Here is a 16,606-nt window from a genome sequence, read left to right as displayed (position 1 = left end):
CACGTGTCAGAAGTGTTCCTCCTCCATTGGATTAATGTGGTTTCTTATCGTCAGCGTTCAGGGGCACACAGCCTTCCACGAGAAGCAGCTCAGAGGGAGCAGCTCTGCTTTTGCTAATCCTCCCCACCAGGTCAATATCTCACCCTCTGACTCTGGCAATTTCTCAGCTCCCTGGGTTGACAAATCCTGACACATATTGGACCATGTTTAAAAGTCATTAGTGGTAATTCTCCATCGCCGCACTAGGCTGGGCGCACTCCACTGTGAGAGGAAGAGACGTGGAGACGGTTGTTTTTACAGTTCGCTCTGAATATCATTACACCCTTCCCTCTCCTTCTCCTCTACAGTACTGCAGAGCCATCCTCCTTCAAGTGTGGGAGCTGTGCTCAAGCACCTCTCTGCAAAGGGGGCACCAAGCTCTGGTGGCTTATGGTCATGTCATTGTACATCAGTCATTTACTCTGAAGCCTGCAGTGCTTTATTGAAACCCAGTCTCCCAGTTCAGGAACAGCTGCCCCAGCCAGACTGACTCAGTGTTCTTGGCATGCAATGAGCCATATCATGGACGGCTTTTTTTTTTTCTTTAGATGACACTTAAAAAAAAATACTAGACTCTGTTGCAAGTTTCTAAAATATACACTCCTGAGGTTGCTGTAGACCTGGCAGATTTTCAGATTGCCAAGTAACGGTTGCTGCAGTCAGGCTAGTCTCGCTGTAGGGTAGCACAGGGTTCAGTTTGATAAGCCTGACCTGCCAAGATTTGCAGGGCATCTGTACAAGTAGGCTTACAGAGGGTTACTGTGAGCACACAGGGCCTGGCCACGCTGGCAGAGATGGGGAATTTTAAGTATCCTGTTAGCAGCACAGCTCATTAGCAATTATGGTTGGTGTAAATGGAGAGGAAATAAATGGTGTAGCCTATTTTTGGCAGGTCTTAAGAATCGTCAGGGATTAATTTACCGTCCAAACATCGACAGCCTCCACCACCGGCGTCTGTTCACGAAGCAAATCTATTATTTATCTGCGTGTCCTATATGTCATATTTGTGGATGTATCATTAATTATTTATGGTGCTCATAAGATAAAGCATTCCAGACACAGGAGCATTGAAGAAACCGTTTCTGCAGGAGCTGCTGAAAGATTATGAAATGTAGAAGGCAGGTCATTTGCGGTGCTAAATGAAACATATCTCTATATAGTATGTTTCCATATTCCCAGAGCACACTCCCTCGTTCAATGACCAGGGGTGTTGGTGCAGTGTGATTTAAAGATGGGGAACCTCAGTCACTTTCATATACAGTACTCTCATATACTGTATGCATACGTCATCTGTGCAGAGGAACACTCAAAAACACACATGTGGGTAAAATGTGTACTTGTATTTTTTTTGTCTCAGGAGAATAAAAGGACAAATATTCCTCTCAGTTCATAGTTAATAGTAAAGTAGTACGTTTACATTAAAGAATAACTAATAGTTTACAATTTTTAAAGTGATTTCATATATGCATATAGTATGTGTATAGGTATAGTATATGCATGCAGTAAGATCTGCAAATCTGCATTTATGTACAGTATATTTATTGTTCAGTACATATACATACAGTAAGGAAACAATAAAATGGCAATAATGGAACAGTTACAAAACTGACCCTATAATGGAATTAAAACTAACAAGTAGGCATTTATTCATATAGTGGTAGGGTTGCATCTGCAGAGCAAATTTATTTTCTTCCTTTTCAATGGGGAAAAAGGCTACAGAATGCAGTGTGGAAGGTCTTATTATCCAAATACTGGTACTTAATCTCTCACAATTACAGCAGTAATGACCAATAAGCAGCTACTAATCTTTGATAAATCAAGCCGTATTAAGCATTGGTGTTTAAATTACTTAAAGTTGCTGCATTGCCCTCACATTGAACCACGGGATTATTACAGAGGTGGCTTTGTAAAAGGGTTATTTTTTCTCCAGTCACAAAGCAAATGACAGAAAATTGCAGTGCGGTGGTTCCTGATAGATCCTGTAGTGTGTGTGTAGCATTCATTTAATGCTAAGATGACACTAAATGGATGGTAAGAGGGGTGGCAAGCACAAAAGAAGTGGAAAAGGAAATGCAGACTCTATTCAATACTGGGCAGACACCTGGCGAATGAAATTTAACATAGTCAAGTGTAAAGTAATACAGGCAGGTCGTGCCCTCTATGAATAACAGATGGGTGGCAGTGTGCTAGAGAAAGCAACCTATGAAAGCAACTTAAGGGTTTTTATTGACTCATCATTGTTCCTCCACTGGAAAACAAAAAGAGGCAATTAAATGAGACCACGAAATGCTAGGATATACTGTAAAAATGTGCATTTTAAACTGAAGAAAGGCTGGTCAGGGTAGTTGCCCAGAGGGCACGCCAGACTGGAGCTGGCCGGGTCAGGTGCTCTCCGGGGGTCTCCTGTAGAGAGCAGGCTAGCACACGCCAGCAGGTCAGATTTAGAGAGGCGAGCCAGAGACAGCGCCTGACAGAGGCGTCTAGCGATTCCGTGTCCGAAGTGGGGTCCCGACCTCTCTTCCACACCCAGCAGCCTGGAGGAGCCCTGGACCACACAGCCGCGAAAAGGGTTCCCAGGCGGAGTCCAGGCGAGTCAGGAAACAGGAACAGAAAACTCTAACTGGGAAGCGCCGAGCTACTGCTCGGAGGTGAAATAACTCTGTTTCTCCTTCACACAACGTTAAGGAGAGACCAGTCAGGGTTAAAATATTTAAGTACCCGCCGAGAGCACCTGGCAGTAAGTGACGTCTCACTACAGCCAGGTGCTCTGTGTATGCTGTCCCCTCAGCGACCAGGGCGGGACGCAGGCGTGGCCGCCGGCCCCTCGACCGCGTCACGCCCAGCTGTGATGCAGCGGCGCTGGCGTGACAAGGTCAAGTTGTAATAATAATAATAATAATTGCTTACACTTATATAGCACTTTTCTGGACACTCCACTCAAAGCGCTTTACACGTAATGGGGACTCCCCTCCACCACCACCAATGTGCAGCCCCACCTGGATGAAGTGACGGCAGCCATAGTGTTACCAGAATTCTCACCACACACCAGCTCTCAGTGGGGAGGAGAGCAGAGTGATGAAACCAATTCATAGAGGGGGATTATTAGGAGGCCATGATTGGTAAGGGCCAATGGGAAATTTGGCCAGGACGCCGGGGTTACACCCCTACTCTTTACGCCCTGGGATTTTTAATGACCACAGAGAGTCAGGACCTCGGTTTTACGTCTGATCCGAAAGACGGCGCCTGTTTACAGTATAGTGTCCCTGTCACTATACTGGAGCATTAGGACCCACATGGACCGCAGTTGTCGCAGGCGATTCATCAGGAACCTTCAAAAACTGGCTGGATGAAATCCTTGCATCAATGAACATCTAGCAACCAATAGAGGACAATAGGTGGATTGACTACTTCTTGTTTGCAGCTTTCTTAGGTTCTTATGTAAGCTGTACTGTAACTCTCATTTCAGGATAATGCAGCCTGCTGAGCCATTGTCGGAAGATTGATTTTCTATTAGCAGGCTGAGTTGTTTCAAATTTGCATTTGTTTCCCAGAGGAGCTGACGAAAAAGGTTGGGGCAACTGCATGGAACATGCATTCAAATTCCCAAACAGATAAACACGCACTCCAAATATCAACAGATTGATTGTAAACACAGGCGGCCTCTGATATTAACATGCAACTCACTGCTGCCCCCGTTAGGCTGTGCTGGAGAACAGTACCGGTGAGACCGGGGCTTCATCTAATTTATTTTGGAATAAGTAAATTGGATGAATACGGTAGCTCAATTGGCGTGAGCTTTCTTTTGATAAAACAATAACAAACGGCTCATATAGCTCGTGGAGTAGTAAGTACCCGTTTGATCCAGTGAGCCAGGATATCAGCATTAACAGCAGGGCTTGTTCATATTCCCACAACCTTTTGGGTAAAGAAGTTCGTCATTTAAATGCATACTGCATAGTTTCTACCTGTGTCCTCTGATTTATGTTTCACTCTTCATTCTGAAGTCTATTAGGTTAACTTGCTCAATGCCTTTGAGGATTCTGAATGCTTGTTTCAGGCCTCCTCGCGTTCTGTCTGTCTTCAGACATTTTTGCTCTTCCTTGGACTAATTCCAGAGCAAAACTGTGTACAGTATTCTAAATGAGACCATATTGGTGCATTATGCTATTGTAATATAGCATCCCTCAATTTAAATTCTACACCTTTAACCATATATCCTAAAATTTTGTTTGCTCTAGGAAACATAAATGATGTGTCAATATACAGTATGACCTACTGACCTGCAGAAGATCTGGAATTTAGCATTGCTAGAATCTAGAGTGAATGGACATCTAATGAGCTCCTTTAGACTCTCAGAGATGTGTTCATCAGAACTTCAGAATCAGTTGTTCTGGGAAGTTAAAATTTCAGTTTTTCATTGTTGTTGTTTTATTATGGAATGTTTTCTGCACAAAAGCAATGTCAGATGCCAAACCCACCTTGACCTTTGACCTCTCCTGTTCTCTTTAGAGCCATCACTCTGGACAACACCCTGGTCATCCTGTCCACCGTGGCACCAGACGCCGGTCGATACTACGTTCAGGCTGTCAATGACAAGAATGGAGAGAACAAAACTAGCCAGCCAATCACCCTCTCCGTGGACAGTGAGTCCCAAAGTTACCACACCGACAGCACACACACACTCTTCTAGAACAATCTTTACTGGAACACAAAGGATCAATGTGGGAAAGTTGTGGTTTTCATATTATACTATCAGGTCATCTTCATCGTCTTCACAAGCAGTCACTTTTGTTTATCAAACTGAAGGTCGATCCTCTTTTACTTTTGCATATTTTGTTGTCAGCGTGAATTTCCATTCTCTTCCCAATGGCAAGTCCAAAGGCAATGTTCATTTTAACAGCGTTAAACGTCCAGCGTGAATTTCCTAAACGTGCCGGCATTTTACTGTTGAGAAATTGTTCGTCATTTTTCATTACATGAAGCAGAACATGCCAATGTGTGGAATGGGTCAGTATGTGAGAGAGGGAATCAGTTGTCAGAGACTAACTGTTACTTTTAGAAACAAGGAATTTCTTAGGCATAATTCACTTACACAAAATTGTACAGAAGAAATAGGCTGCATCAACAGCTTGTACTTCATTTGCTCAGGCTAGACCTATTTGAACAGCATTTCCTTTTAATGTGGTCTTAGATCTTTCCAACACGTGCCTCTTAAGCATTTCGTGGCCCAGATAAGGATTCACTAAGTGAGGCAGCTGGCTACAGAACACACACACCTCCCTTATCAATTACCTTGCTGGTCGGTGTGAAGAACTTCTCAGCTCTTTTGTTATTTAACAGTCTACAGCTGTGTAGTCATTACCAGCAAGACCGGCCACTGCAGCGATTACAAGTGGAGAAATAAGCCCCCTCAAAAGCACTTTGGGGGTCTGTCAGACTTGAGGGCCGCAGCTGTTTCACAAAATTTTTTAGATTCGTACCACTCAATTGGATCTTCAACCCCCCACTAACCCCCATCAACCCAACAGCACAACGCTATTTTAAGATGAGAAATCCAGAGAAGATAAATGAAGCCCCCTTCTCCTCTCACCCCTCCCCCGTGATCATCAGCAGTCAGGAGAAGCTGCAGCCCCAGTGTAATCTACAGTCCATCTCCGAGCTCCCCAGCCCTGACATGTTGATTCACAGTTCTGGGATTTATTCAGCCTCAGTGGACAGAAAGGCCTGATTGCACGCAGGTGTTTTTCCAGTATAAGAGCTTGGGAGGGTGGCGGGGGGGGGAGAAGTATCTGCTTACTCAAATGGCCTTTTAATACAGTGCACTTCTCCATAACCCCTCTCAAGGTGAGTCCTCTGGTGTCTCCCGCTCAGCGTTTTGGCCGGGCAGAGCAGAACACTGCTCTCTGCAAGGCCATTCATTAGACCAGGACACCTCTGATTTGCTTGAAGATAATTGAATCCCTTGTAGTTTCGTTCGCTGGAAGCTATTTGTTCAGGTTAGCGTCGTCTGTCCAGACAGGGAGACTCACAAAAAGCCTTCCCCACTAACACACACACACACACACACACACACACACACACACACACACACCAGGTCCTAGACCAGAATGTTGGGGAAACTCGGGACGATTCTCAAGCTGGGCTGTCAGGCAAATGTTTTTGTCCTGGTCATGTTCTTCCTAACATAAAAATAGAGCAGTTCTTTTTCAAAGAGCTTTGAACGCAACGGATTCTGCAACACACAGATAGTGCTGCTCGTAGATGTGCATTCTAACCCTGAACCAAGGCGATTTGGTAGCATTAAGAGTAATGAAATAACTCTATCCATACAAGTCATCCAGTACATTAAGCCCTGTGTGCTGTCTGAGAGAAGGTTAGCCCAAATGGATGTTTATTGTGTCTAAGTGGCTCAGTTTCTATATAACAACTAGTTTGGTCCCAGCTGTTGCCTTCTTTTAATCGCAGTACCAAGCATGGTACTAGACCAGCAGTGGCCTGGGCAATAATTTAAAATAGTGTCTGTTATTGACTGAAATCGTTATGTGACTAGTATATGAAAAAGCAAGGAGATCTGTGCACAGGAAAGACTCAAGGTCCATTTGGATTAAAAACAAACTGCCAGTGTCAAATTTGTGTTGCATTGGTATGGATTTGACTACAGGCAGAATTAGAGGGAAACTAATTTAACACTGGTCTCTTTCTCTTTATGTCTTTCTGCACAAAACCACTAGTTCTTGAACTGTTTGGAACAAAGTGGTTTTTAATTAAAGCACTGTGGTTGAATGCATTGCTGGAGCTCCATTGTTGGCCAGCTGGGCCAGTCCCAGTGGCCGTGCCCTTCTGACAGTGATAAGTGTAGGGCAGCCAGCATGCAGCGTGTACAAATGCAGTGATATGTGATTCCCATCGGCTGTACTGAAGGGCCTGTAACCTCCCTCTCACCTCTTGCACACTGGTATCCTGCCATGTCAGCGGGATATTTATGAGAGGCCCCATGCCAGGATGCTGCCAGCGGAAGTGTGGGGAAGATGCCGAGAACAGCTGGGCATGTGAGCAGCAGAGGTCAAGAGATCTGCTTTCAACATGAGAGTGTTAGCCAGCTCGGTGCATGCGTATTCGCCCACAGGCTCCCGCCTCCTTATCCACTACCTAGATTTCATTGAGGAGATTCCTCTTCTGCTTTGGCTTCTTTATTCACTTGGAGTTCACCTCGGAACGGAGATGAGAACTCTGCTTGCGCCTGGAGTTTCTCATGAACATTATACGGAGTGTTCACACCCTGTCAAAATTCCTTCCCTTCGGACATTTACTCAAGGGCAGGTTATGGATTGTCGTTATCACCGAACACCCCTCATTGCCTCGGGTTCCCTCTCAGCGGTTTTGAGCAGGCAGACAGTGTGACCTCTGCTGTGTTCGAGGTAGATGGGAGACGGAGGACTTGAGACGAGTGACACGGTAATAATAATTCCTTACATTTCTGTGATCACAGAGAGTCAGGACCTCGATTTTATGTGTCATCCAGGACAAGGACAGTGCCTATTTATAATATAGTGTTCCTGCCACTACGCTGGGCATTAGGACCCACTCAGTCTGCAGGATGAGCGCCCCCTACTGATCCCACTAACACCTCTTCCAGCAGCAACCTTAGATTTTCGGAGGGGGTCTCCCATCCAGGTACTGACCAGGCTCACACCTGCTGAGTTTGATGGAGCTTACCAGTTGTGAGCTGCAGGGTGATGTGGCTGTAAGAGAGAGAAGGGCATGATGGGAATATCTGCCAGCTCAGCCTCTCTCTCCCTACTGGGCATCAGTCTAGTTGACATGACTGCTACAATCAGATTCCAGGGCTAGGTTTCCATTATGCCAAGGGTGGAGCATCTTAATAAAATTCATCCATAATTCCTGCGCAGTCTATTAATCTTGATAAGTAACTGACAAGAGGGTGATACCAGATGCTTTAGTGTCTGCTGAACGCTGATTAAGATACAAGCCCCTGCATTTTCTGTAGTGCTGCCTCTTGCTCATGCCAGCAGAGTTCCCACTCCGCAGGGGGAGGGAAGTGTAACACTGGGCCTACCTGCGTCAGCGGGGCAGGTGGTCTGTATACAGAGTCACCAAGTCTGATTTTGTGCAGAACATATTTCACACTGAATGCTTTTTTTTTTAAAAAGAGACTCAGAAAAACGTTAAATAACCTTCAGACACCTCAGCAGCAGTGGCTCCCTGTCTGAACATTAAGAAACTCCCAGTCTTAAGGTACAATTTCCACTGGTTATAGATAATTTAAATCTGTAGGCCATTTCCCAAATATTATCATATTCTCTTGTCACAGATAAAACAGATTTAATATAATGTCACTTTAGATTTCGGGATGTCTGAGAATTCTGTTAACTATACCAGATGTAGCCAGAGAATTAAATTATACTACATCTAAAGTACAAAAATGGAAAAGTAAGAATTTATTTCCCAAAATTAGAGGCTGTAGCTCAATGCTCTTAGCAGTACACTGGAATGTGCTACAGTACAGCGACCAAAGGTGCAGGAGATTCTGAACAGAGTAACAGCGAGAGAGCTGTAGGTGTGGTGTGTGCAGCTCACACCCTGCTAGGGTTCGGTGACTTTTTCTCAGGCTCCTCCCAGGTCCAAGCCACACTGAGGAGTGAATTACAGAAAGCCAGGCTCCCATGGCAGGGGAATTCAAAGCGATCACTGATTTTGGGGGGGTTTCTTCTGTTCTGAAGGAACAGTGAAAAAATGAACCAGAGGTCACAAGTGGAAGGTACTGTATGTGGAGGTGCATTAAAAGCCAAGAATTAGAGCCATTTCCTTACCCCAAGAGCTGGAGGAGTATGGAACAAGCTACCGAGTCATGCAGTCGAAGCCATTACCCTGGTTTCTTTCAAGAATCGACTGGATGAAATCTTTGGATCAATTAACTTCTAACTACCTCAGGGGCTAGAGAGGAGGGCCTCCTCTCATTTGTGTTCTTACAGGGGATTCCTTCACTGGAACAGGCTTAAGGACTGAAAGAGCTCCATCAGGCAGGCAGATAGCACTGGACAGGCGCTAAGCATCTGTGGGCTTAAGACTATCCAGGGCCTGTAGATATTCAGAGCGTCTAGCTGAAGGATGTGGAAGCACAGCTTGTCCTGCCTAGATGGCCTGCAGGGGGCGCTGAGCAGGGGCCAGTGCTCCTGGCAGAGTGGCCGACGAAGCAAGGGACACTGTGCGAGTGTGTGTACGAGGCGACTGCATCTCCCGCACAGGACTAGCGCCTGCCGTGAATATTTATGACACCCCTCCTCTAGACCCCTCCTTCTACACGGCAGAAGAAAAAGACATCGGTACAGTAACTTAACCTGCAGCAGGGCCTGCTGTTTAATGATGATGTAGGGATGTGATTATTCTGTAAATGGAGGGTCCAATTTGCATGATCGTCTGGAATATGTCCAGAAAAGTAGTTACATTATGAAACCAAATATGAAGCTACATAACTTTAGTGTAATTTAATTATATATATATTCCAAGATTATGTGGCAGGGGTAACTGGCGTCCCATCCAGGGTGTATTCTGATTTGTGGCCAGTGCGTGCTAGGCTGTGGCTCCCCTGTGATCCTGTATTGGATAAAGGGATTAGAGAATGGATGGATAAATAGGATTATATTCATAATATATACTGTACGTTTTTGCAACAGGTGCATGCAACATGACTCAGAGACTTTCATTCCTTCTTCCAATCCCTATACCACTAAACTACTCTGATTGGAATGTAGATTTAAAAAAAGTATTTCCTCTCTCATGTTTTATCCCATTATTACACGGGTTTCTTTTGGCAGATCATTCGGTCTTTTCATTTTTTAAAGAGGCCTAGTACTACATCTTACTGATCTGTGATTCTTCATGTTTAAAACCTTTTCCTGTATTCGCAACATGTACAGGGTCCTTGTGTTTCTGAGATCGCAGTTTATTCTTTTATTAACTGCGTGGAAAATTACAGCTTTCAACGGGAGAAGCAACAGGTTTCCTTGGGCAGCCATGGAGTGGGCTGAGAAGCAATAGCTCCCCCTGCTGGCTAACAGCGCACGTCCTGCAAGGGAGGAATAACAGGCATTTACAATCTGCTCCCGCGCATGTAGGTGTGCTTTTCATTTTGCCCTGGAGTATAGTACTGATAGGGGCGTGGGAGAAATCACCATTTAGGATCCAAAAAACTGAAAAATATTTGAAGTACAGTGGGCTTTCAGTGTTGCTTAACATCATCTGGCTCATGCTGTGTCATTACTCTTGTCTTATTCTTAGATGATCACAAGCCAAGCTGAATTGTGTCAGTGCTTTTTAAACCACAAACCACGTGTCATTTTCAACAGATTGCCTCCGAAACCCATTTCACGGTGTATAAGAACTTGGCCCGTCACACTGACTGAAAGTAAAAATGGAGCAGTGAAAGAGGATTTACTCTTAAATGAAATTCCAGGAACGTTTTGCTGTAAGAGAGGGTGGAGTGCCTTCCCGCGTCATGCAGGAGTTAAAAAGTGGAAGATTGAACCACAAAGCAGAGCTGCAGCAGGGATTGCGATCTTATTCAGAGTCGTTAGTGCGGTACGTTAAGCTGGAGGCTGTCTGGCCAGGGTGTGTCAGAGGATGTCTGTGAAGCAGCAGCATAGTTTTGGAATTGCTCACTCTGGGTATTGGGCTTCAGCCTTTCTGTTCGGCTGGGTCCTGCAGTTTCTGAGCTTTCTGAGCTTGATCTGTTTTTTCCTTTCTTTCTCTCTCTCTCTCTGCACAGATGTGGGGGGTCCCGCAGACCCCATCGCCCCCACCATCATCATCCCCCCACGAAACACCAGCGTGATCTCGGGGACCTCCGAGGTGACCATGGAGTGCGTCGCCAATGCCAGGTCAGGACACCCGCCCACCAGAACCTAACTGAGAGAATGAACAGTCAAATACTGGGCTGTCAACCCTGCTCCTCTGCAGGATATCAGCAACACCTGTAGCAAAACACTTATTAACTGCGGGGTGAGTTCAGTTCTGCGCTGCCAGCATTGAAGCAGGCCTCTGTGCCTGGGTTTCAGTGGAACTGAGGAACCGTGGAGCAGTGTGGTCACGCACCACGGACAGAGCAACAGGAAATCGGCGCTCGGAGGCTCAGAGGGAAATGAAAAACGAGATGAGATCGGGCACTGCAAGGCGCAGCTGGCCGGCCAGTCAGCCCTCCTCCCCAGCGCCCGCCTGCTCCTGCCCTGACCGCTGTTCCCTCCTGTTGCTGCAGGCCACTTATCAAACTGAGCATTTCCTGGCGGAAGGACGGCGTCCTGGTGACCAGCGGCCTGAGTGACTTCAACCGCCGGCTGACCGTCCTGAGCCCCGCGGTCAGCGATGCGGGATTCTACGAGTGTGAGGCCGTCCTGCGCAGCAGCAGTGTGCCCTCGGTCAGCGCCGGAGCCTACCTGCACGTTCTAGGTACCTCTGCCCGCCCAGACCAGTGAGGCATGTGGAGCTGATGCCCTCAGGGTAATGCCGTAGCTGGGAATGAGAATTACTTGGATTAACGAATCTTCAACAGTAGGCCCTTCTGAATTCTTTTCAGATTTATTTTTGCTTTGTGTTACAGTGCTTGTCATTGGCACCATTTTTCATTCGTCCATTCGGCCAAGGTTATTTTGTGTTGTAATAATTCTTTTTGATTGAATCACTGGAAGGGCAGTACATGCTGCATGATATGCAGCGATCAGGGATCAGGTAGCAAGACATACTGCAGTCGCCTCCAAATACCCACTGTAACCCAGAAATGGCTTGTTTCCTAACTCTTGGTCCCCCTCAGAGCCCCCTCAGTTTGTCAAGGAGCCAGACAGACACATCACTGCAGAAATGGAGAAAGTGGTGGACATCCCCTGCCAGGCCAGAGGTGAGCGGAGACTCCTGGACACCCCTCGAATTCATCCACCCAGGGGTTAGACACACACACAACCTTCCCATCGCACAGACACCAAGGCCGCAGCGAGAGAGGGACACACTTACTGTATTACCGAACTCAAGATGAGTTCACAGTGCACTGGGACCTCATGTTTCCATCACTCCTGTGAAGAAAAGTGCTGTGTATGACAGTTTATTTGGTGGCTTCAAGAAAGCAGCTCTTGTTATTATGGTCCTTCCCTCACAGAAAATGGAATATACCCTGTTTACTGAAGTCTTAGTAAGGTAACACTCGTTCATATTCCTAAACTTCCCTTTACAGACTGAACCAGGCCCTTCCTTAGAAAGGAGGGGAAGACCTCAGCCACACGGCTGACTCGTCTCCCCTGTGTCCCCCTGTGTCTACAGGCGTGCCTCAGCCTGAGATCGTGTGGTACAAGGACGCCGTGCCCATCAGCCACGTGAAGACCCTGCGGTACCGCGTCTTAAGTGGGGGCAGCCTGCAGGTCAACGGCCTTCTGCCGGACGACACCGGAATGTTCCAGTGCTTTGCCCGCAACCCTGCCGGGGAGGTGCAGACCAACACCTACCTCGCTGTCACCAGTACGCCCACCGTCTCCCTTCCTTCTTCCTTCCTCGGTCTGTCTAGCAGTGGTTGACGAGGTCATCCTCATCTGCAGGTGTAGGAAAGTCAGGGCTGCCTGCGTGAGGCGTTTCCAGCCGGGATCCCTCGCTCTTGTGGAGACCAGACTGCCGTCAGCCTCGAAGGCCTGCGTCACCAGTTATAAGCAAAAAAGCTGCGCGATTTCATCACCTTAGTGCCCCATTTCAACAGGAGGCAGGGTGGTGCAAACACAGTACAGCAGCGAACAACAGAGCGAAACCCAAGTCCAGACCCTGGGGCGGAGGGGGTTACAGATTAGCCAGTTTTGACCTTGAAATGACGTTGGAGAGTGACGTCAGAAAGACGGTTTTCCCAGGATTGTGTCCTTCTGTTCTGTCTTTATTTTCTACCCTGCCCAGCAGGAATTTCCCTGTCTTGGTTCGTAACGTCTCTTCCTCAGCAGCCTGTGTTTTGTCGCAGGTATCGCCCCGAACATCACCGCGGGGCCCTCGGACAGCACCGTGATCGATGGCATGTCTGTGATCCTGCACTGCGAGACCTCGGGAGCCCCCCGCCCCGCCATCACATGGCAGAAAGGTGAGTGATGTACAGTACCTTTCTGCCTGTCAAATGAGTTAAACCTCCACCCCTTTCTATCAGCGTCTGCCCTTCTGTCTTACTGTTTTTCCTCTTTCTATCTCATCTATCTATCTAATGACTTCTTATGAATCTGATGAAAATAATACTTCCTTACACTTATATAGTGTAATATTCTGGACACTCCACTTAAAGCGCTTTACAGGTAATGGGGTCTCCCTTCCACCACCACTAGTGTGCAGCCCCACCTGGATGATGCACAGCAGGCAGTGTGCCAGTCCGCTCACTGCACACCAGCAGGAGAGCAGTAATGAAGCCAGTTCAGAGATGGGGATTATTAGGAGGCCATGACTAGTAAAGGCCAGGGGGAAATTTGGCCAGGACAACAGAGTTAACACCCCTACTCTTTTCAGGAATTTTTAATGCCCATGAAGAGTCAGGACCTCAGTTTTATCTCTCATCCAAGGATGGTGCCTTTTTACAGTATAGTGTCCCCATGACTATAATGGGGCATTAGAACCCACACAGACCACAGGGTGAGCGCCCCCTATTGGCCCCACTAACACCTCTTCCAGCAGCAACCTGAGCTTTCCCAGGAGGTCTCCCATCGAGGTACTGGCCAGGCTCGTACCTGCTGAGATTCAGTGGGTTGCCAGCTGGGAGCTGCAGGGTGATAGAGCTTTGGAAGTAACTGTTCTTCCCCCCTCCCGTGCAGGAGAGCGTATCCTGGCCAGCGGCTCGGTCCAGCTTCCACGGTTCACGCTGCTGGAGTCCGGCAGCCTGCTCATCAGCCCCTCCCACATCTCGGACGCCGGCACCTACACCTGCATGGCCAGCAACTCCCGAGGCATCGACGAAGCATCCGCTGAGCTCGTCGTCTGGGGTAAGAGAGGGAGGGGAAAGCCAGTCAGGAAGGGTCAGAGCCCGCCCACACTCTCTAGCACCTCCAGCAGGATGTTTTCTCCTCCATTTTTGATTCCTGAAACGTAGTCCTGCAGGAAGGACGCAAGAATGCCTTGCTCACTTTGAGCATTCCAAAGGCTCCCAAAATTTCTGGCAGAACAGAGAAAGTTGAGAAACAGATGACATGCCTACTTATGAAAAAAGAACAGTCTTAGATGCTCACATTCAAATGTCTCAGAAAGGTATAATCACAACTAAACCCAGGGTACGTTACTGTCAGAGAATGTATGTAGTGAATCTGGTGGGACCTCCCTGAGAAGTTTCAATGCTATCATCACATTTACCTTTTCAGGATAAGCACTGTTTTTAGATCCATAAGAAACGGGGTACAGTGAAGTGGCTCTTCCACCCTAATTAGTACTGCTGGCATCATTGCCTTATCTAGCTTTTATGTTTGATAAGGCCACTCATAAAAGTTGATTTTACCTTTGGAGACAAGTGATGTCATTTTCTCCTTCCTGTACTGAGGTCCTCAGTCTTGCCATCACCATTACTTCTTTGAATCACAAAATGTATGTTGCGGTCCAGATGATGCTATTTTCAATCAGAATCACTGACTTTAACGCTGACCAGGCTTGCCCAAGCTCTCACTAGGTTGAGCGTGTCAGAACAGCCTGTCTGCAGTGCAAGTTCAAATCCAGGAGACCTAAACAATTGATAATTCCAAATTGTGTAGGTATGTGACCCGAGATAACAACTGCCTCTTCAAAATTAAAAAAAATGTTTTCTGTTGATCACATGAATTCATCTTTATTGAATAAATTAAAGTAGAGCCGCCTACAGTTTGTGTTTCCAAAGCTTTTTTTGCAAAGCTGTACTTTCTTCATACAGGTTCTGTGGGTGTTTGTCGGTGTCCGAATGAGACAGGAGTTTGGTTCTCTTGTTCAGGATGTTCCTACTTCCCTCCCGGTTTGCTTTTTCAGCCCGAACCCGGATTACAAGCCCTCCCCAGGACCAGAGTGTCATCAAGGGGACCAAAGCCATCTTGACTTGCGGTGTGACTCACGATCCAAGCGTTACTGTCAGGTACTGTCAGGCACACCAGGAATGCGGGAATGCAAACGGAGCAGGTGCGAACAGAGGTGTTGACATCCGGTATCAAAAACATTAGCACCCTGGGAAGTCTAATGACTGTCAGGGGCAGTACAGCCCCAAAAGTTTTAACTCTTTCCCATATGGGGTTGCATAGATTGACTGGAGTCTACTAAAAACTTCTCTGTCAGCAGCGAAGGTCTGCTTGAACTGATCTGTGCCAGCACTCTGTTAAATCTGCTATCTTCCCAGTCAGTGTAGAGGAATGCATCCCTGCTGCTTGATGAAGGAAAAGGGCAGCTGGCATGAACTCTATTTGAATTATTTTTATCTATGACTGGAAATAATTAAAGGTCCATTTTATTATTGATTCAATAAATATTGTTGCAGAAGTATTCCCTGACATTGGAGACAGTATTTAATTAGAGACAGCTGCAAACGTAGTTGTGCAACATTTAGAAAACACCATTCTATCAACCAAAGTAGTTCGAGAGATATCCGTCAATCCCTTGTGGGCTCTGTGTGTGCTGGTGACAGCAGTGTGTGTGTGTGCTTGCAGGTACACATGGGAGAAAGGAGGCTCCGTCATCAACCCCGACTCTGTCCCCCGCATCCGCATGGACCCCGACGGTACCCTTCACATCTCCCAGACCTGGTCGGGGGACATCGGCACCTACACCTGCCACGTCACCTCCGTGGGGGGCAACGACTCGCGCAGTGCCCACCTCCGCGTCAGGTCAGCCTCGCCCTCCCTCTCTGTCCAGCTGTCCAGCCCACCTGCTGCTAGTTTTCGTTCCACTCTCACTACGTCTCTTTCCATCCTGTTAGTAACCCTGCTTCCTTTACTCTCTCTGGGGCTCCCAGCTGTGGCACGTCTCTGTTTCTGACACTCCTTCCCTTTCTCTCTTCGCATGACCTTGCCTTGGCTGCCTGCGCCACAGTACTCTGTAAGGTTTCTGAGTCCCCTTTCTCTTCCACCTTCTCTCCCCCATCCACTCTCTCTCATAGGCAGCTTCCTCACGCTCCGGAAAACCCTGTAGCGACACTGAGCTCGATAGAGAAGAGAGCCATCAACCTGACCTGGGCCAAACCCTTTGACGGGAACAGCCCGCTAATCCGCTACATCCTGGAGGTGTCTGAGAACAGTGAGTGTCTGAAGGTGGGCGGGGCTCAGGAACGGAGACCATGCATGGGGGTGGGGACAGGATGAGAACTCTCGCTTGGATGAGGGGGCGGGGCTTATGAAACTGGGAGGAGACAGGGGATGCTGATACTGAGAATGGAGGAGCAGTGGCACTGAACACTATGGGGGCGTCAGGGGAGCAGGTTAGAACTTCACAAGTACCAAAGAGGAATGGCTTAGAGGAGGAATGGAGGAATGGAGGAAGTCAGAAGTCAGAAGAACTGGTGGCATGGGGATGTTGAACTGTAGTTGTTTTACACCAAGCATGCTCC

At 47.3% G+C, this 16,606-nt stretch overlaps 1 protein-coding gene across 2 annotated transcripts in view; it reads left to right on the top strand.

Moving 5' to 3' along the window:
- The window catches only part of sdk2b (sidekick cell adhesion molecule 2b), a 221,668-nt gene that overhangs the window by 162,182 nt on the left and 42,880 nt on the right, over nt 1-16,606 (top strand). For both annotated transcript variants that reach the window (XM_088927387.1, XM_088927388.1), the window contains 10 exons: nt 4,549-4,682; nt 10,826-10,937; nt 11,312-11,502; nt 11,864-11,947; nt 12,364-12,558; nt 13,040-13,156; nt 13,872-14,039; nt 15,043-15,145; nt 15,711-15,887; nt 16,160-16,296. In XM_088927387.1, coding sequence (XP_088783513.1) covers nt 4,549-4,682; nt 10,826-10,937; nt 11,312-11,502; nt 11,864-11,947; nt 12,364-12,558; nt 13,040-13,156; nt 13,872-14,039; nt 15,043-15,145; nt 15,711-15,887; nt 16,160-16,296 — 1,418 coding nt within the window. The remainder of the gene's footprint in view (nt 1-4,548; nt 4,683-10,825; nt 10,938-11,311; nt 11,503-11,863; nt 11,948-12,363; nt 12,559-13,039; nt 13,157-13,871; nt 14,040-15,042; nt 15,146-15,710; nt 15,888-16,159; nt 16,297-16,606) is intronic.

Source organism: Atractosteus spatula, chromosome 11 (genome assembly GCF_055471065.1).
Source record: "Atractosteus spatula isolate fAtrSpa1 chromosome 11, fAtrSpa1.hap1, whole genome shotgun sequence".
Lineage (NCBI taxonomy): Eukaryota > Metazoa > Chordata > Actinopteri > Semionotiformes > Lepisosteidae > Atractosteus > Atractosteus spatula.
Note: the sequence above shows the minus strand (reverse complement) of the source record. Positions and strands in the feature narration are given on the sequence as shown.